The sequence below is a fragment of the Corvus kubaryi genome, unplaced genomic scaffold (genome assembly GCF_017639235.1).
Source record: "Corvus kubaryi isolate FWS band 111438036 unplaced genomic scaffold, C.kubaryi_AGA036_p1.0 37334, whole genome shotgun sequence".
Lineage (NCBI taxonomy): Eukaryota > Metazoa > Chordata > Aves > Passeriformes > Corvidae > Corvus > Corvus kubaryi.
In genome coordinates, this window is record NW_024581108.1 from 10,861,952 (window position 1) to 10,886,445 (window position 24,494).

General features: G+C 38.9%; 2 protein-coding genes across 2 annotated transcripts in view; one reads left to right on the plus strand and one right to left on the minus strand.

The window, feature by feature from the left end:
* PKN2 (protein kinase N2) overlaps positions 1-19,830 on the minus strand; it is a 55,484-nt gene extending 35,654 nt beyond the window's left edge. The window contains 2 exon segments of the mRNA XM_042030261.1: positions 19,532-19,714; positions 19,716-19,830. Of these exon segments, the coding sequence (XP_041886195.1) occupies positions 19,532-19,714; positions 19,716-19,763 (231 nt within the window). The 5' untranslated portion in view covers positions 19,764-19,830.
* The window catches only part of LOC121666003, an 85,881-nt gene continuing 81,148 nt past the window's right edge, over positions 19,762-24,494 (plus strand). Inside the window, exons 1-2 of the mRNA XM_042031052.1 lie at positions 19,762-19,780; positions 19,821-20,462. Coding sequence (XP_041886986.1) covers positions 19,762-19,780; positions 19,821-20,462 — 661 coding nt within the window. The remainder of the gene's footprint in view (positions 19,781-19,820; positions 20,463-24,494) is intronic.

Sequence of the window (24,494 nt, forward strand, 5' to 3'; positions counted from 1 at the left end):
AAAGAAAGTAGTAATACTGTTTATGAAAACCCATGCGGGTTTTTCAAAAGCACACTTTTGCTTTAGATCAATTCTGAACCAAGTAACTGGTGAAGCAGGTGCCTTGACATACTGCATTTATCACCAAAATCCCATTTAAGAATAAAACATATAAACTGCATGGCAGTGGCAATGGTACTGCTGAAGAGAGTATCATGAAGCTGAACATATCAGAGAACCTGCTTAAGTTGTGTAAACTGAATGGCTTTGAATTCTAAACGACATTCTCAAACTGCCCCCGCTTAGAAGATAACATTAAACTCTGGGCATTAATAACTCCTGAAGACTTGCTCCTAAGAGCACAGTACAACTTCACTGTGCTATATCATATATTCATTATAGAGAATATTGATTAGAGCAAGAACTCAGATTCCTCATTTCTATTACAAGCTATTATAGAAAGGTAAGTGGAGCCTTAAACTACACCATGCTTAACAGCTGGTGAGTGCTCATGCACAATATTATTCACATTTCACATTCACATGCTACTAGCACACACTAAGCCTGCCTTTAGAAAAAATCCCAAACCAGACCTTATCGAAACTCACAGTAAAACAGCCTATGTTTTTTCCTAAAGGTATTAGCATTTCTTTTCATATGCTCTTGACTTTTGGTAAGCATTTCAATAGACATTTAGGCAATAAAAAAACCTGTTTGACAAATATAGTAAAAAATGCTTGGCTATTTAATATAAGCATACCTGTTTCAAATATAAAAATAGGACTTTCATCTTATGTATGATTTTAAAAAAATCATAACCCAGAAAGACAAATATGAACTTGTAATTTAATTTTGAAGAGCTACAAGTTCAGATTTGGAACTAGCAAGTATCTTAGTATAATAATTTTCTGAGTAATTTTTTTTTGGGGGGGGGGGGGGGAATTGCTTTTCTGAGCTAGCTGCCAAGATCCCCGAAGTTCTCTATAGTAATTCCTGAAACTAGAGTAAGTCTTTGATTTTAGGAACAATGTTAATCAATTGCAAACTTCCCCTCCCCCCGAAGTCATTCATGAAACCAGATGTGATGGCTTGTCTGTATTACTGGAACTACATGGACTATTTCCTCCTGCTCAGAAGCAAATGTGATTACGGTCAAGATCTCAGCACTCACCCAATGTCAAGAACTAAAAAAAAAAAAAAAAAAAAACCAACTTGGAGGCTTAATAGATTTTGGCATTAGTTTGCTGTGCTAACATGTCACAAATCAGGATTTAAATTTAATCTAAGTCACAGCTTTCTGCTTTGTAACAACAGGCTGTTTAAGGGAGAAATATCCATAGTCCACTACATTATACGTGGATGAATTCAAGCAGGCACTGATTAAATGGGGTTCAGTTCCTGTGCACAAGCAGTGAGCGCCCAACTGCACCTTTACAAGATGAAATAGATTTTAAAAAAAGGAAAAAAGTGTTCCTTAAAATAGGGAGATCCTCAATCAGCTGGTGCCTTCTGCCACTTTCTCCCAGTTTGAGCTGTTGTCCTGATGAATACTTCAGGAGGAATGTTTGGTTTTACCCACACAATAGCTGCTGGGCTGCAGCACTTGGTCCTACAGCTCCTGTATGAAAAACTGTGTGGCCTGACTCAGCCAGAGCTCCTCATCTAAACAGGTAATAAAATTCCGTGGGGAGTCCTTGCTAACATCTAGCTTTCAGCACCAACAATCCCCGATTCTGCCAGAATTTTCTAACATATAGAGCGTGGCCACTAAAAGGTGCTCCAACAGCAGTAAAGACTTGCTTACAGAACTAGAAGTGGTGTCCACGCAGTGCTGTGCCAACATTGAGTAGAGAAAGGGGCGTAAGAGAGAGATTTCTTTGCTACAGAAGGGAAAGAAAACATTTTAAGAAATGCTGCCTTCAGCTGCTTCTCGTTGTAGCAGCTCCTGAAGATTTTATGCTAGAAGAACCTGCAAGGAGGCTTGCAAAGAAACATGGCAATGAAAGAAAATCCTCACGCTGACCTTTCTCACAATCACAAGAACTCGATGGAGGCACAACACAGGTGATGAGTACCCAAATGGGAGATCAGCAAATGGCTACAGTATCCAAGAGGCATGACTAGATATTCTAGCAAAAGGCGTGCTACAAACACTTCAGCAGTTTCCAAACTTTTATCTGTAGTTCCTACTCCAAGCCAAAAAACTTTCAATAGAGTCCAGCACAATGGAAACAAAACTTACCCTCTCTAGTTTCAGACGTGTAAAAGAAACAGCAAAATCCCAGTTCTCATTAATAGGGACTGCTGTTACAACCTTTGTTAACATGTGCCCAAGAAGAAGATCAGTATATGAAATTATGCCTATAACGATGCCTCTCCTCCATTCTCTATGAGACCTTGCTGTCTTAGTTTTCATTTAGCTTCTCATCATATATGAGAATAATATACTCAGAAGAAAACTACATTTTACATAAATAGTATGGTTTCAAGCAGACCACAAATGGTAGGTGAAGCTCTATTAAATGCCAAAATATAAACAATCCCTTTCAAGATACAGGGAAAAAGATTTTATGAAATATTAATACCATATTGCATGCTGAAAATATGGCCAATAATGATGTATCATAGAACTGTGCCAAGAAGACTGAAGTAATTCCCCTAAAACGCAGCCTCACCAAGATGCATGCAGTCAAAGCACCGAAATGAAAATTTCTCATCTAATTCCTGTAACATTATCATGGCATGTATTAATAATGTGGTTAATATACCCACTCTCCTTGAAAAGATGAGGAAAATGGGTGGATTAAATGATAGTTCAATAAATAAAAGAAAAGCAAGTTCAAAGAAACACAAAATATTACAAGACTAAGTCCCTTAGTCACAGATCCTGAACTGGAGTTGAACACTTACTGTACTGGACCGGGCAGAGAAAACAGACGGTATCTGTGTCCTACTTCCTCCCACTGCCAACACAGGAACTTCATGCACAAACTTGTTTTGCATTTTCTAAATTTGAACAACAAAATTTAGTGTTCTTTTGACACGTCTTGGTGAAAAAAATTTCAAGATTCCATAAAAATATGAAGACTGGTAAAGAGCAGAGAAATGAGTATTTCTCTGTCTGTTTGACAGTTTGAGGCTTCTTTAAAATAAAAATCCCTTAAATTTTAAAACAGATAGCAAAAATATGTATTGTGAGGGACTTAGGTATCCGTGAATTTTGGTTTTTTTGCTTGTTACCTGAAACACTTTCAAAAAAAACATAGAAGTTACTGTTTTCTTCATGAGAACAAATACAATTTTTTGTACCATATAAATATATAAACAACTTCATTCTAGTGGCCTAAAATTATTTCTTGAATATATACAGCATGTACTTTTAAAACACAGTGTATTTTAATACACTTGCCAAACCCTACATAAGGGTACCCACGGTATCCATTTCTTTTAGAAATTCATACACTCATTTTGAATTACTGCTAGAGACTGAAACAAGGAAGGAGGCTTGAGAGAAATTCTTATCACTAGACTTGTATCATTTGACTTGACTGACTTCTCTGTAGTTATAATAAGCTAAAGTTTGGTGCAAGAAGTTGTTTTAATGCTTTGAAGTGCTTGAAGTCTAACCTAAGTTACTCAGGAAAACAGAATTATTTCAGATAAAGGTAAGGTCATGCAAATGTTGTGTGGCAAATTTGCCTCTAAGTACTAGTAATACAGAAACTAATCTGTCCACCAGGGAGAAACACTCTCCCCCTTCCCCATATTACTTCCACTATAACTAGGAAGATATCTGTTGAAGTGTATGTTAAAGCAAAAACCTAAACTCAAGAATTTCTGCTGCTACTGAAAGTTAGTATAATTTTGCTTTATGTCACCCCAATATAAATACTTTTATTGCAGTTTTTTCATATAAAACATTTACCTGATTTGGTCTAACATTCTGAGCAGAGTAACATTATACATGTAGCTCAAGATGAAAAAATAATGTCACTATATTATCCAAACTACAGGATGCGATATTTAATTTGGTAGAAGAGATTTTCAAAGGTGAAAAGGTCAAGTCAACAGACATGAGTCACAATCATGTCTTCTGACTTTGATAACTCATCCTCAAACTCAATGTACATTGTACAAAGGTGATAATTTGTTGCGCATGCATCCAAAAATATACTTGCTTTAAAGTGAAATTAACATTGCAACTATACATTTTCAACAGCTGTAATGCTAACATTAAGACAAACATATGTGATTAAATTTCTGCTTGTGAAGGAGTTTTAGTTACTACAGAAATATAAAAATAAAACCTCATGGAACCCAAACCCTAATTTATTGATACTTACTGACAATAAGGTCCAATCCCATTGGTAAGGTATTTTTCTTGTATTATGATAAAAATGAATCAGAAAATAGCTACCACTAAAATGGTATTATTATCTGTCTCAGGTAATGCAAAAGATTGACCATTCTGCTCATCCACAAATCACAGTATCAGCTGTTGCCACATCTGTTAACTAGTGGTACTTCAGTGTAACACACTTCAACTAAACTGCAAGAGAAGAATGCTAAAATGTCTTAGTATAGAAACAAATCACTACAACTGGAACTCCTCTGTTCTTTCAGTGCAGGTTAAAAATCTTAAACATTAAAATGATGCAAAAGAAATCCTCAGATAATAAACAGGAATTTCTCAATAACACATGCAAGTATCAGGACATTGTTAAAGACCAATACATTGAATTTCTTTAATCTGAAAAGTACAATGAAGTGGTCCATGTATGAGAATCTTCATTTCTGTGATGGATAACTAGCAATTGAAAAGAAAAACCCTCTAAACTACTTTGTTTCTGGCAATTCCAACTTTCAGCACAGACAACGGATACATTAGTCCATTTAACTTTACTATATTTTACAAGAGCTATTTTTAGCCATTGCAAAACTAATGGAAGAGTTGAGAGTCTACATTCCACTCTAATTAAGCCATCATCTTTAGCAGCCAACTATTTAGTACATTACAAATGCAGCAATACATATCAGAGATAGTACTAACATCTGTTTTATAAGGCAAGAGGCCAAGTGGCTAAATACTAGATCCTGGTGAAGGAACCAGATTTTTTGCCTTCTAGGACTGCGTGCAACAGTGGCTTCACCAGAGCTTACGGGTTTCCTAACTTGGTAGCTGAATCTGTTACTACAGGAAAGGGATGTATGTTTGTATTTACGCCAAAGATCTATGTCTTTACACTCCAGGATTGAGGACTCTTTCACAGTAGCTTGGGTTGTTATATCTGAAGTTACTGAAGTTCACAGCCTACACTCCAACCAGCTGGAAATCCTGCTCCTGCTTTCACCTCCAGCAGTAAAAGAAGGATGGGAAAGTATCCTTAAATCCTTTCCTCATCCTTTACAGGTGGTCAAGAGAAAAGATCAGTTTTCCCTATTGGGCCTGCCACACCCAAAATTCCACTTGCAGAGATGCAGGCATCTCATTCCATATCCTTCCAGTAAAAGTTCACGTATGAACAGAGGGTTATTTATAGAAGCATTACTTCACATCCCCATTTATCTGAGACTTTACAGAGCATCACTGATGCACATTGTGATACATTTGAATAGTGTTTTTGCAATCCTTCTTTCTCTGACCCTTAAAATATGGAAGAAAGATTCTCACTGGCTCTTAATGTCCATTTTCTACTTAAAAATTCCGTAGGCATTATAGAATAATGAAGAAATAGAATCCTGTCTTAATCTACAACAGAAGTCAGAAGAAAATTGCCTGACTTAACTGCTTTACATGCAACAGCAATGAAAAAGAGGCAGGTGATTTCACTTACTACTATATGGATTACAAAAAAATTTTAATACATTTCTAAATACAAATCTGCCTAAAGCTTTGGTTTTAAAACCTCTCTACATTTTCCTAGTTTTTAGGAGCTCTGATTCCCCAATGACTGCAATTACTCTAAGTAAATCTACTTTCTTATGACCTAAAATGAACATATGACTTACATGTGGAGTTTGCAGTGAGAAGTGTAGAATAAAAGCCTAGGATTTTAGCAAAGGATTTCTTAATGCATATTGAACAAGTTTTACTTTTTATGTTCAGTCTCAGCACCATCTCCCAAGTAAGCTGTTTCCTGTTTTGCACACCTACTTGCATAGGACTCTCTTCCATCTAGCTCTTGTTACCAGCACAGTTCAGTATCAGTTAAATAGAAAATGGGAAGCATTAGTTTCAAAATAACCAATGCACCAGTGAGACCTGTAACATAACAGAAACAAAGCAGAACAAAACAACAGCTTTTCAATGCATCATGTATAGGCGTACCTATAAAACTAAATATTAAAGGGTATCCTATAAACCCAAGTATACATTACAATGGCAAAAAGGTCTCACCTTACAACTGCATTAGATTAGGAGAATGATGGTTTTTTTTATACTGCTGAGTATTTAGAAAATCCACAATGAGATGTGCTTGTTAGTGATTTCAATACCCTTCCTCTTTCAGAGTGGGTAAGGTTACACATGCATTCTATGAGTTTTCCAGTAGCAATCATGTGAACGGAACCTTGAATGTGGTATGTAACCTCTGTTTATCTTAAACTGACCCATTTTTAATATTAAAAGCTTCACCCTATTTTACAGGGCACATAGAAGTTTTCATAAACACAATTTCAAAAAACATCCTAGGAGTACTTGTTGTCAATGTGAATCTGATTTTGGTATGCTCATAACTTTTGCGGCATTCTTCTTCAAGACTAAAAGTTTTCCACTTCGTTCTAGTTCAGGAGCATTTCAGTTAGCAGCCTGAGAAAAACCTACAGGTACTACTAGAAACTGTAGCATGAAAAATACGTTAAGCAAATGTACAATATTCTCTTTTATTAATAACTAAGAACTACTAGATATGACATTCAGCAGAACCTTCATGAAGAAGTGCCCTAAGCTAAGGAAAGAAAGTACTGCAGTCAGAAGCTATTTATGGTTGAAGTTTAACCTGCTGCATTCCCAAGAGTATCTACAATGTATTCCTCTACAATGACCTGTCTAATCTAAAGCATGTCACCTTTAGGAGACAAAAATACACAAATTAACTTTTGACAGAAAAATACCAGCAGGAAGATGACTCCAACTTGATGAAAGAGACCTGCATATTCTGAAATTTAAATATTACGGGGTTGTGGCTATTTCCTAACTGTATTTGCAAGGGGGCGATTGTGAGTGGGGTGTGGTTTTTTGATGCTCTCTCAAATATTCTATTAAAGATGTCAAGAGTCACAGGAGAAAAATAGAAATCAGTCTCTGTAATAAAAAAAGAAATTAAACTACAGAAATAAAGTACGGTCCCAATCTGTCTACACTGTTTTCCAAACTAAGCTAAACTACTATATTTAGCTCAGGCTACCATCCCCTCAACTCTAAACATCTCTGACCTCTCTGAGCATTACTGGTTTCTTTTTCATGCCCTTCGCACAGTTTTACCCAGCCAGGACACAATGAACTAGCATTATTATAAACATTATGGGGTACAGCCAATGCTTCTGACTAGGCACAGGTTCTCCCCATTTGCTGAAGATGCCAGAACCACAGCCAGCCCTTCCTTTTGCTAACCCTGAGTGAGGAAGAGGCAGCTCTGTTCACTCCCAGTATATGCCTCTAAAATGCTCACTGCTTTTGTATCTCAGGCTTGCAGGAATTCCCAGTAGTTGGACTTCATTATGTACTAAGCTTCAAGTATATTCATTGCAATAAAGAAACATATATATTTCAGGACAGTAGACAGATTATTTCATAACAGTGGAAAAATTAATAAAAGTAATTAGAAACATCTGACATTTTCAATGTACATTGTTGGCAAAGTGCAAGACAAAAATTAGTGGAAGAATTTTCAGAAAAAACTACATGCCAGATAGAAATGAAGAAGAAAATAATTCATCTCCATAGTTCAGAAAATGTATGTGAATCAATTCAGAATACGGGTATCTGCAGTTAAGTTTTAAAAATCTGTTTACTTGAAGTACTATATAAACCCTTAATTGACAGTGAACTAATTAAAGTAGATGCAACAGATGGGAAGGGAGGCAAATGCATAAGCAAGGAAATGCTACTTTTGAGCTCATAAAATAGTATAATCTATTGTTGAAAGAAAAAAAAAATTACAAAAATGGGAGACCATTAGCAGAACTTGGATCTCCCTCGCTTTTCTTTCATACCCAAGGTCACCTGGTTCAAGAATGCCACTGGACCTAAAGAAATCAATTTCCATGTGCACAGAAACTGCTGCCCTGACAGTGTCACTGAGTTACTCCCATCAAAAAGAAACACTTCAAATTAGTGCTGGCTGCTAACCTGAAAAACAGATGATGATACTGGATACCCCTCTACAGCAGGCCATCATTCTTTTTCCTCCTGCACTTAAGAAAATGCTAGGGATTTTTAAAAAAAATCTGTTAGAATTAGTTTAATTAAAACTTGAGAATATATTCTCTTGCTCTCTTGTATGGCATCTAATACAGATGAACACCAATTTCTAAAGCAATTAAATTAACAATTGTAAATTGTTTCTGCATTATGTAGTATGCTACAACTAAAGGCAGAATTCAAGAAAGGAGTTTGCCCCCAAAACAAAAATTAACTGCTGATGAATGCCACGTACTTTGCCATACGTAAGTATTTTATTTGAAAAATGCACATACAAAATGAAAAGGAAGAAAGTCACATTGAGATGTTACTTTGTGAAGTGGCCTGCTTGCATGCTGAGGAATCATATTTGAACCAGCTTGATAAAAATGAATAGTTAAAACTAAAATCTTTGCCCAACAGAAGAATACTTAGTTTGACTCACATTAACTTGCATGAATAAAGAAGTAGAGTAAATTAAAAAACCTTCTGAAAGAAATTATTTTGTTCTAATATTGAAGCACTATCTGTTTGAAATTTCAAAATGTCATGTTCCCATCTCTTCAGGAGAGGAGAAACCAAAGACACAAATCATAACTACTTGAAGAAAATTCCCTAAATAATGAGTTAAGTTTCAGTAACAAAATTTAAATAAACTTTCTGAGGACCTCTAGTTATAGATATAATTTGCAGATCATAACTTTTGGCATCCAGGCATTCTCAGCCTAAAACAACGGCTTCATATGAGCTTATAAATAAGCTACAAACAAACTCAAATATTGAAGAAAACATGCTTCCATTAAAGGAGATTGCAGAGTCCCAAATGGGCAGCAGTTCAAGAATGCTACATGAGTAGTCAGGCATGTACGATTTACACTACTTTTACTTTCCTACTGCTGCCACTAAGTTTAGAATATGTCTACAAAAAGGCCTTGCTGATTTTAAAATGTTCTGTAGATCTGTATGCTTATTTGTGTATTTTTCAGTACAAGTCTTTGAAACTTTGACTTTGTCTTCTATAATCTTTTGCTAGAATCTAGTTTACTGTATTGGCTCTCCCCATCCGATCATGACCATGTAATTCCCTGCATGGTCTGCATGGGTTGCAGGCAGCATACACCCTTACAACTTTAGAGGTTAATAATATTTTTCAGAAAAGCTGACACTTCTTTGTCATCATTTATCTTATAATTTTAGCTTACAAAATTTGAGTATTAGGAAAGAATTTTGCCATGTCATATGGAGATCTATCTATAAAGGAAACATCCTCTTAAAAGACATTCCACTTAATTGCTTTTGCAGTGTCTTCCCATATAAATAAACATATGAAATTGAAAAGCAGTGGATGGTTTTACATATTGTGCTTGTAAAAAGCAACAGGCCACACAGTCAATTTGCATTCCTTCTAAATTCTCAGCAATAACTTTGGATGCTTTTGGGCTTATGTTACTCAAAAATCCAAGTGATAACATCTATCACAATGATGAAAAAGAAATTTCCATCTCATATCTAGCAACCTCAGTGATGTAAATAGGGCAAGTCCTAAAATCTCTCATAAAAGGAAGGGGTTATGTTCCTCTTCCTGCAGAAGAGAAATAAGAAAGGTAGAAACAGAGCCAAGCAAGTTTCTTCCATTTATCTAAGGACTGGCATAAAGTTTCTAGCTTACATTACAGAAATAAGCCTGTTACCAGACAGCTTTGGAACACCTGGAATCACCAAAAACAATCTCCTTGTTTAAAATAAACATAATATTTCACCTCAACAACACAAATTTAAAATAATATGCTCAGGTTTGTCAGTAAGTACAAGGAGAATGAGAAGGAATTGATAATTCTGTAATTAATTCAACATAAGAACTTTGAAAACATTTTGTTACCTCAAACTTGTTCTGCACCATATTTTTTGGCCTTTTCTCCCCCAAATTTGGCTAGACCTCTGAAACACAGCATCAGTCTTGTAAACAGTAGTTCAAAGTCCTCTAAGTAGTGCTTTAATTGATGCTCATGTGACCATTCAGAGATATTTTCTTATTGCAAACATTCAACTCATCGTTGTCAGGGGTTTTTTTCCCTACTGAATATTCAAATATTTCACAGTCATTGAGCTACTCATTAACTGACAAATGTATTCATACCAAGCTGTATATAATACCTCAGTCTCTTCATTATCTTTATGGACAGTACGTTTATAGTATTATTTGCACAGTACTTTGCCTTCACTCCAAAATTCAACCCCATCCATTTCAATTATATATTCACTTTTTCTTCCATTTCAGTTAGAGAAATAACAAAAAGACTCAAGATTTTTCAAAACTACTTCTTGCATTGAGTGCATAAGAGGTTTAACAGCAAAGGCTTACCACTTCTGAAAGTTAGCTAATGAAGTTGGGGTTATATCCCTACACTGACCTCATGTACTGCTACAAAACCTTAACACTGTTCTCAGCCTTCAACATCAAACTAAATGTAACTACGTCTTCCATCCATGCATGATGTCCAAACCAATTCTATTTTTAATGCTTTCTCAGACAAACAGGTTTTCGCCGTCACATGCATACTGTGAGACTTTCTGTGGAATGCAAAGCTAGAGAAGAATTGCCACAGACTGTGCTTGGACTGTTCATTGTCTGCCTATACACCAGCAGCAGAATCAGACTCTTCACAGTCCTTAGCGGTGAATCTGTAATCTGATAAACATTTCACTGCATGAACCACCACGGCAGGCAAAAAAAAGCACCCTAAAGAACCAGCAGTTCTGACCTCCCCTAACAGTTTGTTCCTGCCCCAGACCATTCACTCATATATACCAGTACAAATCTTTTTATGGCCACACAGTGAACTGCAATTGTGAACCTCATCTGACTGAAAACTAATGTAGGGGTGAAAAAAACTCACTAAAACAAAACAACAAAATCTGTTCACCATATAGCTGCCTGTGCAAATGTAAAGCAACACAATATGGAACATACTCTCTCTTTCAGCAGTGATACCAGCTGACAAAGTCTGACACTTTCTTTGAGCAACAGACTCAAGTCTGTATGGGCAAAGCTTCCAGTTCCAGCACATGATGTCATCAATGAACCAACTAGAACTCTTCCATCCTTAATTTATGTCACAGACCTGCCTTACATCTTATTGTAACAAAAAAAATCAAACTGAATATAATTTTGACAGTTTTCAAAAATACATATGTTAAAGTTCTTAAATTCACAGGCCAACTATAGCAGCAGTGATATACTAAACCATATTACTGTTACCTATTTAATTACACAGTTTGTGTTTGGGACTTCGAAAAAAAAAAAAATGGACATTTTTTCTGATGTTTTAATCATCAACTCTCAATTTCTCCTCAAAAGTTACATGAAGTTTATTTATAAAAATAAATATACATCCATGCAGCTGAATAGAAGAATAATTTCAGAACACCAATGTACTGCAATTACTTACAAGTACTATTTCAGGTAAATAACAATTAAACTTACTGTTACTTCTTGTTAATTTTAATAACCTATTTATTTTAATAGTCTAACAAATATGAGTACATAGGATATTGCATATATATTTATGAAATTCATGTACATGTATTTACTTTTTAAATTTCATTAGAGAAAATGTATGTGGTAGTGACGTTCCAGTACTTTGAGTATTAAGAGCTAAAGAAAAAAAAATAAAAAAAAATAAATAAAAGGTGTATCAGCCCTCACATTCCAAGAGTTGAGCAATATTCTCTGGGTTTAAGGCTCAGAAAACTATTATTGTTGTATTTATCCACAAGAAAAGTTCTCCTTTCTGACCCGATCTGCTTGCAAGTGTTTCCATCACAGTAACACAGAGCCCCACAATATTCCTGTGATTTATCTTAGAACTTGAATATAATCTATTAGTACCTTGGTATTGCAGATTCAATTATGCCTTCTCCTGGCTATAGATCTGCTGCCTATTGTATTTTGTTACATCCTAATAACAAGTGTGGAAAGTTAGTGGAAAGCTGTCTCCCTGGTTCTTCTCAATAGAAACGGAAGTGATTCTGCTATTTTCATTTTCAGGCCAACATGCTCTTGGGTTTAACGGAAACTTAAAATCTATGAACCCTACTACCATGTTGCAAGTTAACAAATGTCTGAAAACCCTGAAGAGAAAAAAAAGTTTGCTTAAGCACCAGACTCCCATACATAACACCACAGGCAGGAACCAGATATTAGAGGTTTTTGATTCAAGCTCTCTGATCTGCACTTATTTAGAGAAGAAGTCAGAAATTCTCTGTCATTTAAAAACCAATACATCTCCAGTGAGGAAAACAAGGCTTAAAGGAATGCATGGGAATTGGAGGTAGAAAAAGGTAGCTAATTTAGTCATGTCCCCATTAAGGTTTTTACCAATCCTGATTTGTACGTTGGGCCAGAGCAAGCTGTCCCTGGGTCTTTTTTTATGGCACAAAAAAAGAACAGGTAAATGCTGCGTATATTAAACTTTCACAGCCCAGCCCTTCCCAGTCATCATTTCTTATTTGTTACCTATCTGATAGCCAGCAATGTATCTACAGTAAAATAACAAAGGCTTTTAGTATAGATATACTTGGCCTAGGAAAACACACTTCTGCTAATATTCCTATTTTTTCCTGGCTGCCCAGTGGAAGCAACAAACTCCACTAATGAGAGCACAGTCTTGCCATCTCTGTGCATCTACTCCAGAAGTGCTCTGTACACCGCAGCAGCAGTAAACAGGAAGTACAGCCACAGTGGGCATAATGTTGATACAGAGTATAGGAAACTGTATCTATACCCGACATCAAGAAAAATGTAAGGCGTGGCCTGCTCTTAAAAAACAATCAGCTCACCACTACACAGCTGGCAGTCCCACAACTGAGCCAGAGTAACTAATCACATGAACCCTCTCAACTTACCCTACCCAAGAAGTTAAATGCACTAGCTCATATAGCTTCCTTTCAGCCTCTTCTATTAACCAGAGTACAACAGCAGCACAATTCCCAGCAAAGCTGGTCCATTTAGCTGAACATAAGCCTACAAATGCACACTAGTATCCTGTTCATGTGAGTGTCTCCTCATCACAGAACCTCAGCCGTATCATCCTCACCAGCTACCAGAATTTGCAACAGTAAAGCTGATGGATGCCACAAAACTTCTTTGTTTGACATACAGTGACAGAATTCCTGAAAGTTTGGAAAATCATCCCACAAAATTATGAAAAAACCCAGAGAACAGTACTTTGTTCCAGAGGATGTACTCCCAGACTGCCATGCAAGTAGTTCAATTCACTGGTGGGGTGTCAAACCGGTAACCGGTCAGCTATAAAACGGCAGTAACAAAAATGGTGTCGATTTGTGTCACTGTGACATAATTGTATTGCTGCAGTTCAAATAAACTAACATATCAGATCTACTGTAACTTGTAAGGACAGGCCTAAAGCATTTTGTTAGCTAATGGCACTATTAGTTTCTGTTTCAATACAGTACTTCTGAATCTTATCTCAAAGTAACAGAAGCCATGGGTTTGATTCTACTACATAAATCTCATTTCTTTAAAAAGAACCTCCTGCACCCACACCAAACACTAGCAAAGATGCTCTTTTGCTTGTGCCAGGAACTGCAGACCAAGCATTAATAATTAAAGCTTGAAAGTACCTTACAAATGCTTTGCCCATGCTACAGCGTGCAGTCTCGTGAGAGATGCTTCAGCTCAGCTTGTTCCTGAACCCATTCACTTAGTGGACCCATGCAGCAAAAAACCAAAACAAACAAAAAGCCTACCATCAACCAATTCATACCAGTTGTGCAAGTGATTTCTAGCAAAAGCAAAAAAAAGAAAAAAAAAAAGAAAGCACACTGAGCCCTCCACTGCACATAACACACATAAAACACATATAAGACTGTTACTCTGAATCTAAGTAGAGGTCTTAGTCTCTAATTCAGGACTGACGAAGAAATTCTTAATTCCAACATTAAATCCTTAAACCACTCTTTCCCAATGTAAAGGACACATTTATCTAGTTATTCTACTGCAGATTTTAGGTTACATTGTAATGAATGACCTTCACAATGTATAAAACTGTTCCAGAAGAGCTATTACACATGTAACTAAATACTTTTCTACTAGCCATCACTAATAATTTATCTTGAGTTAAAATAACAGATCTGGGTCCTAAAAAGACAGCTGCTCTGATAAAGGTAATTCAGTCAAATGTATACAACTCTACATCATATACAAGTTCCCATGTTACTAGGCAGACTGACAGAATTCAAAAAATGGAAAAAAACCCAACACGAAACAAAACCAAGAACTCCACCCGTGCACCTACCAAAAGGTATTTTAAGGACTGTTTATGTTCCACTGAGAACAGGATGCATATTTTGCTAATACAAGATTTGAATAGAGGACTGTTTAAAGAATAATATACATCCACAAATGGAAAAAACCCTGAAGTGCTTCTCTAAATCCACCAGTTCTGAAAGCATTTGCAGGGAACTAAGAAGTCCCAAGCAGCTGTACACACATTTTCATTTTTAAACTGCAGTTGACTAGTTCAGGATATTTTCACCTGAATGTAACATTCTCTCCCCCTGAAGAAACAAGAGTCATTCAAAATTATTTCAAGCTAATCTGTCGTAGCTGAATATTATTTGAAGGCAGTCTTACTGCTGAGTGTTCAGCCCAATTAAAATGCCTCTTCAAAACAGATTAATTAGGTTACTTGTACCTTTTTACGGTGTCTTTAGGCACTTGGCCACAGCTAATAATATATACCCAGTACTTTCCAACTCCAAAAAAGCTGGCATTGTTACCTCTATTCTAAAGATGAGAAAACTGAGACATGAGTAAGCAAAGTCATCTGCCTAATGTCACCTAGCTGAGAGCAGAGAAGCCAGGAATGAAATACAGGTCTTCAGAATCCCAGCTAGTAGTTTAGTAAGTACAAGTGCCCAGTTTTATACACATTTATATACAAAACATAATAGTATAACCTCAGACTCAACTGTCCAATTTGTATCATGCAGACTAACAAAATACTAAGCATTGTTCAGTCACATTAGTTTTACAAATACTATTGTCCTAGATATGAAATGGAAAAATAAAACAAACGACAAACTATACCGGATGTGCCATCATATAATCATAATTTACATATATTTCAGTTGTGGTACTGTTCATCACTATTTAAAAAAAAATTTACTGTGGCCTTTAAACACGATTCTGTCAGGAAATTTATGCTTTAAGATCTCTAAGTACAGCACTGTAGGAAATTAGGTGACCAGGGCGTTAAAACAAGATATTCATTAAAAAATCCCTTTATGCTGACCAGTATAAAGGCATTTTTTACAACGTTCTGTAATATTAAAAGTATGTATTATGGTTGAGTTTGAAAAGTTAAGTAGGTAGAGCCTTTAATATTTCCATTTGAAGTAACTGAGGGTTTGTTACGTGCTTATTCTTTTTGGGGCATAGACCAAGTTTTCGATCTTGACCAAACAATTTCATTTAAGCAAATAAACCCAAGTAATATACTCTTTTCCCCTGATATTAAGCAAGTATTGCTTTGCAAAACACAACTTTGAGTGAAGCAAAAATTTTTGTAGTATAAATCCTGTAACATTAACAATAAAAGCCCCAAGTTTAGTACTGTCTAAAAAAGACGCGGTAGTGAACACCTAGAAGGACAAAAGTGTAATCACTGTGGATACACAATAGTTTCATTTAAATACACTTAGCAATAATTTCTGTTAACCCAGCCATACCAACTTACTACACTGATATCTACCATTACTGCTAAGAAAGCACACACACTTAACAAAAGACCATTTTCTTTTTAATAATGGTTTGAAAAAACACAAACCAAACTTTTTTCAATAAAAAACTTACAATATTTTATTTCATGGATACCTTATTTAATAACCTACAGCACCATATGTTAGAGTTTAGTCTTATGAAGAAACAGAATTGCCACTTCCACCAGGAAGCAAAGAGTTAAAGACTGTGCAATTAACCTGAGAGCAAGCACTAGAGAGGCTAGTTTACCTGGTGTACAAAGTTCTAAGGGATGCAAACCCAGAGAAGGACAGCAGAATTTTGGAAGGGAAGGCAATCAGCAATACTGGTTCTTACCCAAGCTCATTCCTCCTCCTACTAAAGAACCTGTACTGGAGATAAAAGGAGGTAAAAAAGGGTAATCTGGCTTTATGTAATCTTTCAATCTTTAGTAATCTCAGGCAATTTTGCTGGTGAAGCTACCAGAACAAACTAAAGAGAGGATTTGCTTACTGCCAAGTTTACTTTGTATTTTGCATTTGCTAAGTACTGAGGAATAAGTGTTGCATTTTTCACCTTGAACAAACTTAGCTCAAAACTTGCTAAATAGCAAGATATACTTTCCACATCCCACTAACAGTCTGTAAAATGTTCAAAGTAAAATAAAATACAGAAGAATGGATACAATATTTTGTAGAAAAAGCAGGACAGAAATATCAAGTGGATATTTGCTAGCAGAGGCTTATAAGAAATTGCTCTATGAGATATGGCATCACTTATTTAAAATGCAAAACTTTCATTGTGAGAAGTGAGATCTAGAGCCTACTTAAGGCCTGTTTAATTAAGCCTTTGAAACAAGAACATGTACCACATCTATGTTCTGCCACTTTCTTATTAGCAAGCAGTTATTTTGCTTTTTTCTTTTTCATATTTTCTCCGAATCCACTTCACATCCTGTTAGTCAGTAGGTGTGACGGTCTGCCAATCTTTCTGTCAGGAGCATTCAGTTGATTGGTAACTACTGATCCACTTTTATCAACTTCATCCCAGCCTAAGAGTTTTCTTACAGCATGCTGGAGTACACAGGCCTGTCATAACCAGGTGCACACAGCACGTAACACAGCACAAAGCAATGTGTTGTATTGATCGCTGACTGATACTCACTTTAGAGTCCATGTCAGGAACAAGCTTGGCATTTACACTGGGTTTAGCTTGTTTTCAGTAAGTTTTCACATGTATTAACAAAACATCTAAACCACACATGACCCGTGATCTAGATCAACCCATGTACTTGACCCTTTAAACCTTTACTGCAGCCATGAATTCTACAACTTCCTCATCTTTCTGTGCAGGATTGCAATATGCAAGCAAAAGTCCATTTCACATATAAGCACTTTTCAAGTTAAGAGTTCTTACGATTGAGGAAGTTCCCTCCTGAAGAAATGTGAGTGAAATGGCGTATCTCACACTTCACTGCAGTTCCCTTTACTTTCTGACCATACCACTAAACCAACTTTAATGCACAGGTGTATGAAGAGCAATTTGTTTAGAGGTATTCCCAAGCAAAACTATATTGATGCCTTTGCCTTTCACTGCTAATACACAGCACTGCAAACAAAACACCATCTTTACAGCAGTTCTTTCTGATATGAAAGTTCCTCTTAAAAATACCTAAAAGTTAGCAGTTCACAAAGCTTAAACCCCACTGGGATTCTCCACGTTAACTTTTTAACTTTTCTGTCTTGTGCAAGAAACTATTTATTGATACAAAAGTTACCATATATAATGGAAGAGACAGTGCAATCAAAGAATCGAATCCACCCTAGGTTTGTTGGTGGGTTGTTTTTTTTGGGTTATTTATTTTTTTAAAATTAGTATCACTGTCAGTCTTACCTTTCAAGGAAAAAAGTAACAAAACAAAACCAAAACCAACCCTTCCCATCTCCCAAAACAAAAATCTCCACTCATTTCTGTTTAAAGTAATTGGAACCCCAGTTTGGGTACTTTTACAGAAATGTTGCTTCCACTTAGCTTACTTGAAACACTACTATAGTTATTCACACAGCTCACCACTTCAAACAGGTTTACCAGCTTATATGTCATCGTATCAAGTTTATATTAACATAGTGATTCTTCCTAGGCACTTACAAGCCACTGATTAAAGTTCAGCATTTCTGATGGATTCTTAGCCTTCAGCCATCTCACGTGCTACAATATTAAGTATACACCTACATCTGTTGTGCCTTCCCTTCCTTTGCTATTCAAGTGAGCACACCTCTAACAGTCAAAATTACAGGAGAACTTAACAGCATTTAGGAAATAAAATTTGTTTTTTAAAACATGCTTTTCTAATTTTTATTTGAGCATTAAATTCAATACTTTCCATTTATGGACTTCTTACTTGGGTTCATTGTCCAACTAATAAATTCAGAGACACATTTTCTGTGTGGGTAAACGTAACAGCTTGCATGGATTTAGTGATGTATATTAAAAAAAAAAAGAAGAAAAGAAAAGAAAAGCAAGCTTTCCTCAGAACAAGGAAGCCGAAGAGGTAGCAGGTTGTGCTGACATTTAAAGACGAGCACAAAAAGTGAAGCTCCGGAATTGCATCTAACCTTGCAGCTGACAAGCAGAAAAGTAGCAGTTGCACAGGCACCCAAAACCGGTCAGATTACAGGGATGGAAACCTCTAACCCTTGAGCTTTCAACCTTTAACAGTGTTGCGGGGTCTTTTGGGATTGTTTTTTTGTAGTGACAAGAACCCTTGCCGTGTGACAAATAACGTTGATCGCACCATTTTCTCCTCTTCCCAAGCTCGGCGTTCAAGGCCTACAAGAAGGAAGCTGCTCCGGCTCCTGCGCGGTGCCATGTCCAGGGGAGAGAGAGGCTCTTTGCCTGACCCTGACGGGGGCGTGGGGTGGCCACCGGGAGCCCTTCGGGCCGGGCCCGGACGAGCGCCGTGCCCCGGGCGGCGGGGGAGGGCAAGAGCTCCGGCCCCCGTAGCGGCTCCGGGCGCGGGCAGCCTTAGGGCGGGCGGAGGGCGATCCCGGGGCGGTGGGGCCGAGGCCGGGGCGGGGGGCGCGGCCCCGGGCAGGCCCCGCCGGAGGGACGCGGCCGCTCGGCGGGGGAAGGAGGGAGCCGAGCGCAGACAAAAGCGGGTCGCGGCCGGCGGCGGGGTGGGGCTGTGACCGGGCGGCGGCGCCTCCGCTCCCGGGGGAGAGCAGCGGGAAGAGGCCTGGGGTGGGCACGGGCTTCCGCCGGCCCCCCAGCCCGGGGTGGGCGTCCCGCGCCGTGCGGCGGGCAGGGGGCGGCGGGGCGCGGCGGCTCCTCCGTCCTCCCCGCCAGGGAGGGAGGGGAGCGGGTCTAGGGCGGTGCCCCTCGCCGGTTACCTGCAGCTCGGTGAAGAGGATCTCCCTCTCGGCCGCGTTGGACGCCATTGCGCCGGGGTTTGAAGTCCGCACCTGGGCGCTGCTGCTGCCGCCGCCGCCGGCGGGGAGGGGAGCGAGGGAGGCGGGCCCGGGTCCGGGACTAAGGGCGCATCGGGGGCGGGGGGAGCGCTCCGTGCTAAGGCAGGCGGGCGGGCGTGTGCGGGGGGGCCGCCGCTGCCCCCTCTACTCTCATGGGGGTCGCGGTGGGCTGTGGGGCGCGGTGCGGCGCGTTCCCCGCGGTGCGGAGCAGCGCGCTCGGAGCGGTGCGGAGCGGCGCCGTGCGCTCCCCGCCGTGCGGTGCCCGCGGTGCGCTCCCCGCCCGGGCGCGGCGCTCGGCCCTGGCAGCGCTCGGGCCGCTGCTGCGCCTGCGGCCGCCGCCGATGTCGCACCATTTGGCTGTCACCCTGTCGCAAAGGCGTCGCTGCTTTGCGGCTCCGGGAGCACGTGACTGTGCGGGGAGGAAGAGTGCGCTCCTTCGGAGGCGGCCGCTGGCGCGCGCCCGCTCGGCCCCACCTCCCCCGCGCGGGCAGAGCGGCGCGAGGCGCCGAGCGCGGGAAGGCGGGCGCGAGGCTGCTCAGCCCCCTCAGCCCCTCACTCCCCGCGGCGGCCTCTCCACCTCCTTCCCTGCACACTCCGCTGGTGGTTCTTCCCCCTCCCTTAGGCTGCAGCGCTGGGAATCCTGTCGTTTTGTCCTGTGGTGGCGGGGTTTGGGGGGCGTGTGGCGTGTTCCTGGTGTTGAGGGCTGCAGGGGCTCGGCTCTCCCGGGCCCAGGAGACAGGTGAAGCTCTCTGTTGGTTAGCGAAGGCAGGTAGCTCAGGAAGGAGAGGTCACGCTTGTCTCAAGCAGCCACCTGCCGCCCTGGGGACCTGGAGCAGTGGCCCAGGAGGTTGTGGTGAGTGGGGGCTGTAAATGCCGTTTTTAATAGTTTAAAGGGCTAATCATTTGTACTTGGGGTTCTTGGTGAGTTTTTTGGGGGCTGGCACTGTTCAGTTAATCTGCAGAGTAATAAGCTTCTCAGAGCTTCAAAATCGGTTTGAGTGTCTGGGAGGAAATGGTTTTTCTTTCCTCCTGGCGCCATGTGACAAGACCATTTATTTTCAGCTTCCTGTCTGTATGGAGGGTTGGTGGTTTTTTCTCACCTATCCATAAACATGTGCTTTCTGTTGTCCACTCTATACCCACATGCATTCTCATTCCGCCTAATATTGGATGTTACATTCACCTAATTGGACTACTGCAAAATGCTCTGTGGAAGCAATTATAGCTGTTCGGTTTTTTTTTTTACTCTATGCAGCTCATGTCAAATTCATAAGCTGAGGCATTTTCAATGGATTTAACTTCATGCAAGCATCATCAGCATTTGTTCTGTGTATGCTACTGCATCTCTGTATGGCTACAGGCCAACAGTAGTCTGTTTGCTCTAGGAATGCAAGTTAAACTTTGGAGGGTTGGGTTGTTTTTTTTTTTCGAGGAAATAGGAATGGGAAAAGTCAACAACAAATTATCACTACTATTCCTAGCAAATTTGAAACATTGTAAGTGTTCTTATACTTCCACTGTTGAGCACTAAACAAACCTGACAATCTAAAGTGCTATCATGCAGTAGGAAAGAAGTTTGTGAACATGTGCACACAGTTAGTTTCATGTAAAAGAAATATTAAGATAGTTCTGTAGTATCAATACCCATTTTTACTGAAATTACAGTTTCACTGACATATCTAAGTAGCTGTTTCATACAGTTCATAATCTTGTACATACTCAAATTTATGTCTAGACTTAGTCCACGTGAAGCCAGTGGCTTAATTTCTGTTCTAGGTGGCCGGTCATTTACAGGCTCAGAGGAAAACTTTACTTGCTGATCATCTAAAAGTCACTATTTTAGAAAGACTGGAATTCAGTAAAATCTGCGCTAGCACAGCTTCAGTGACAGTGGTATGAAGCAGTCCTATTTTAGTGGTTTCATGTCAACAGCCGTGAAATGGTGTGTGGCACATGGTGAAGTTTTGGGCACAGTGCTTACAAACGGGATGGGGGAGATGGGGAGAGGAAGACTTTTATGCAATAATTTCTCATTTTGACCATGGTAGAATGTTTCCAAACTGTGTTAAAACTTCATTTGAACTGGTTTTAAGAACAGATGTTGAAGGATATAAAGAAGTAATCAGAAATCACTGGATTACTGTGACTTAGTGACTTCATATACTTGTCAGCATATATGTGGTCCATTACTGCAGCTCGTCTCCTTGCCTAGTCCCATTGCAAAGGAGGAGAATCAATGTGCTTGCATGTATAGGTTACAAGACGTGGTCAGAGGGAAACACAGATTGTGCCCCAGAGAAAACTCATAGATATATGAGTGAGTGTCAGCAAAGTTAGTCAAGCTTTGAGATTCTCTCTAGAACAGGCAACTGGGTTTGGTTCATGCTTAACCTAGCCTGCCTATTAAGTGTAGCCTAGAGCATATTATTACCCCTGTCAAGACAAGGCCTGTAATGTTTTTTTGTATTCCCAATGTTATTTGTCTTGGAAGGACACGGTCCTAGATTCTTTGATGGAAGTGTAGTGGCACAGGAATCTAAAGAGAAACTGGTTTGAGAAAACAATATTAGCTTAGCTAAATCTCTGATACTTAGTCGTTCTTCCTTCAGAGTCTGGAAAGCACAAGGCAGTCCTGGACAAATGTAGCTCTGCATTTAAGTACTGTGATAGTAAATTACTGAGCAAGAGGGAACATTCCGAATGAGTCCCAAAATAGAAGGCAGTTAAGTAGCTAAGTCCGAGAATTTAGCATTATATGGAATCCTGAGTTCAGCCTGTGCCTTAAAATATGTGAATGCAATTTCTTCAGCCATTATTCTGTTAGCTCATCCCTGTTGTCAATTAAGAAGCTAGAAGAGCAACCGAATGAAGCGGATGTCAGTATTACTGGCTAAGGCCTTTAATTGTTCTTCAAGTTGTGTTATTAAAGTCCTCGTCATGAAGACCTGGAAAAGCGAATAGCTGAGACTTTCAGTGTTCCTGGTGCAAAACAGACCTTGTGAACCCTTAAGCACAGTACAGAACTCTTTAGATAAATGTTCAGGACACCGTAAGCAGCATCAAATGTATTTTTTAGAATAGTTCTAAGTAGTACAATATATCACCTAAGAAAGAGCTTACTTTCACTTGGTGATGCGTATAGAAATGAGCATTGACGTGTGAAGAGCACCAGGTAGGTGTTAATTATATTATTGTACTTACTACTGGCAAAATTCTACCAGGAAGAAAGGTAATTTCTTATTTAAGCTTCTGGTTAATCTTGCTTGTTTAAATTAGTGACGTAGGTCTAGAGGGAAAACAATGTAGAGATGTGCCTAGGGATGGGCAAAATGAAACTCTTGAAAAGAAGAAATTGGATATGATTCTACATGTGTCCTTAGATGAGTGGGGCCGAGCAATACTAGGCCAGCTCACCACCTTTTCAAGCACAGAACAAGTTCTAAGGATTAGTGACCTTGTTAATGGGGAGGGCTAAAGGTTATTTAATTTTGCAAGTAATATTGATACCTGTTCATGGAAATCCTTGTCTCATAAAGCGGGAATGCTAAAATTCACACTTCAAATCTACTTTGGGATAGTATTTTAGGTTCTTTCATTTAGGAATAAAGACAACTAACTATGTAAAAGAAGTGTAGCCCCAACATTAGTTTAAAAATAAAACCCCAAAGCACTACCACCACCACAACAGATTTTTAATAATGTAACCATTAGTCCCTGACTTCTAGACAAAGCAGTGTTACTCTTGCGTAGTTGACCTCTAAGTTGGATCCTTTGAAAATCTTATGAAGTTCTGGAACTATGAGGCACAGAAAAAAATGAGATGGAGAATATATCCATCTTTTGCCTTCTTTATTTGTTTACTTCAGCCTGGAGATGTTGAAAAAACAGTATATTAATGAAGAATAGTACTTTCCATTTTCCTGTTTTGCTTCACAAATAATTGTGGGAATAGGAGAAGTCTTTGTTTTGTAAAGCTTCCAATACTACATCTTCCAATAGATTTAGGAATAAATATATCTAGGTCAGGTTAAACCTTAAGGGAAATTTAAATGTATATAATAATCTTTCTTAGACCAACAACTTGCTGGTATTTATTGAAGAAAATGCCATAAAGGAGAAAATATAAAATGGAAAAAAAAATCAAAAGTGTGGATAATTTTCGTTTTTTTGAAAACTCACTGCTTCCATAGTAGTTCTAAGGAGTTAATCACCTGCCTTTCACTCAGATTTCTCAAAGGGAATTCCGTGTCAGAAAAGGCTCCTGAGAGCATGCGGGCTCTCTGAGTCTCTTACTGGTGTACCAGTGGCAGTGAAGGGGACAAGTTTATGACACGTCATAAACAGAAAACTAAAATGACTACATAAGTTTATTTAGCTCTTGTGGTGCTTGCAAATTTCATGTGTACTTAAGCTATTCCTTTATTACTCTTAATTACACAACTAATCTTAGAATTTCTATGTGGATTACTGTGATGTAATCATAACCCTCCTAGCAATTGCTGCACACTTTCTGCTTAAAATTTGTCTTCTGTGTTTACATACTATTACCCAGGGCTAAGCGTAGGCAGATGTTATGAGGTGTGGAGTGCAGCAGACTTTATCTTACTATCTGTTTTATTAATTCTTGACCCTGGGAAGACTTGCAGTCAGTGAGAAAAGAGTGCTCCAGGGGAAGGAGGTTCATTCCTGTTATGGCCTCCTGTTTTTCTTTTCCATCCTTCTCTTAGGAGGAAAAGTCAGCCTTATGCCAGTTAATGTCAGTGGAACCTTGAGGCGAGGAAAGTCCTGCCTGTGCAGAACCAGCTGTTTAGATCAGACCTCATTTCTCTAGAGGAGATCAACTTGGATTATTTGAAGTAATAACAAAATGCATTATGTCTGTACA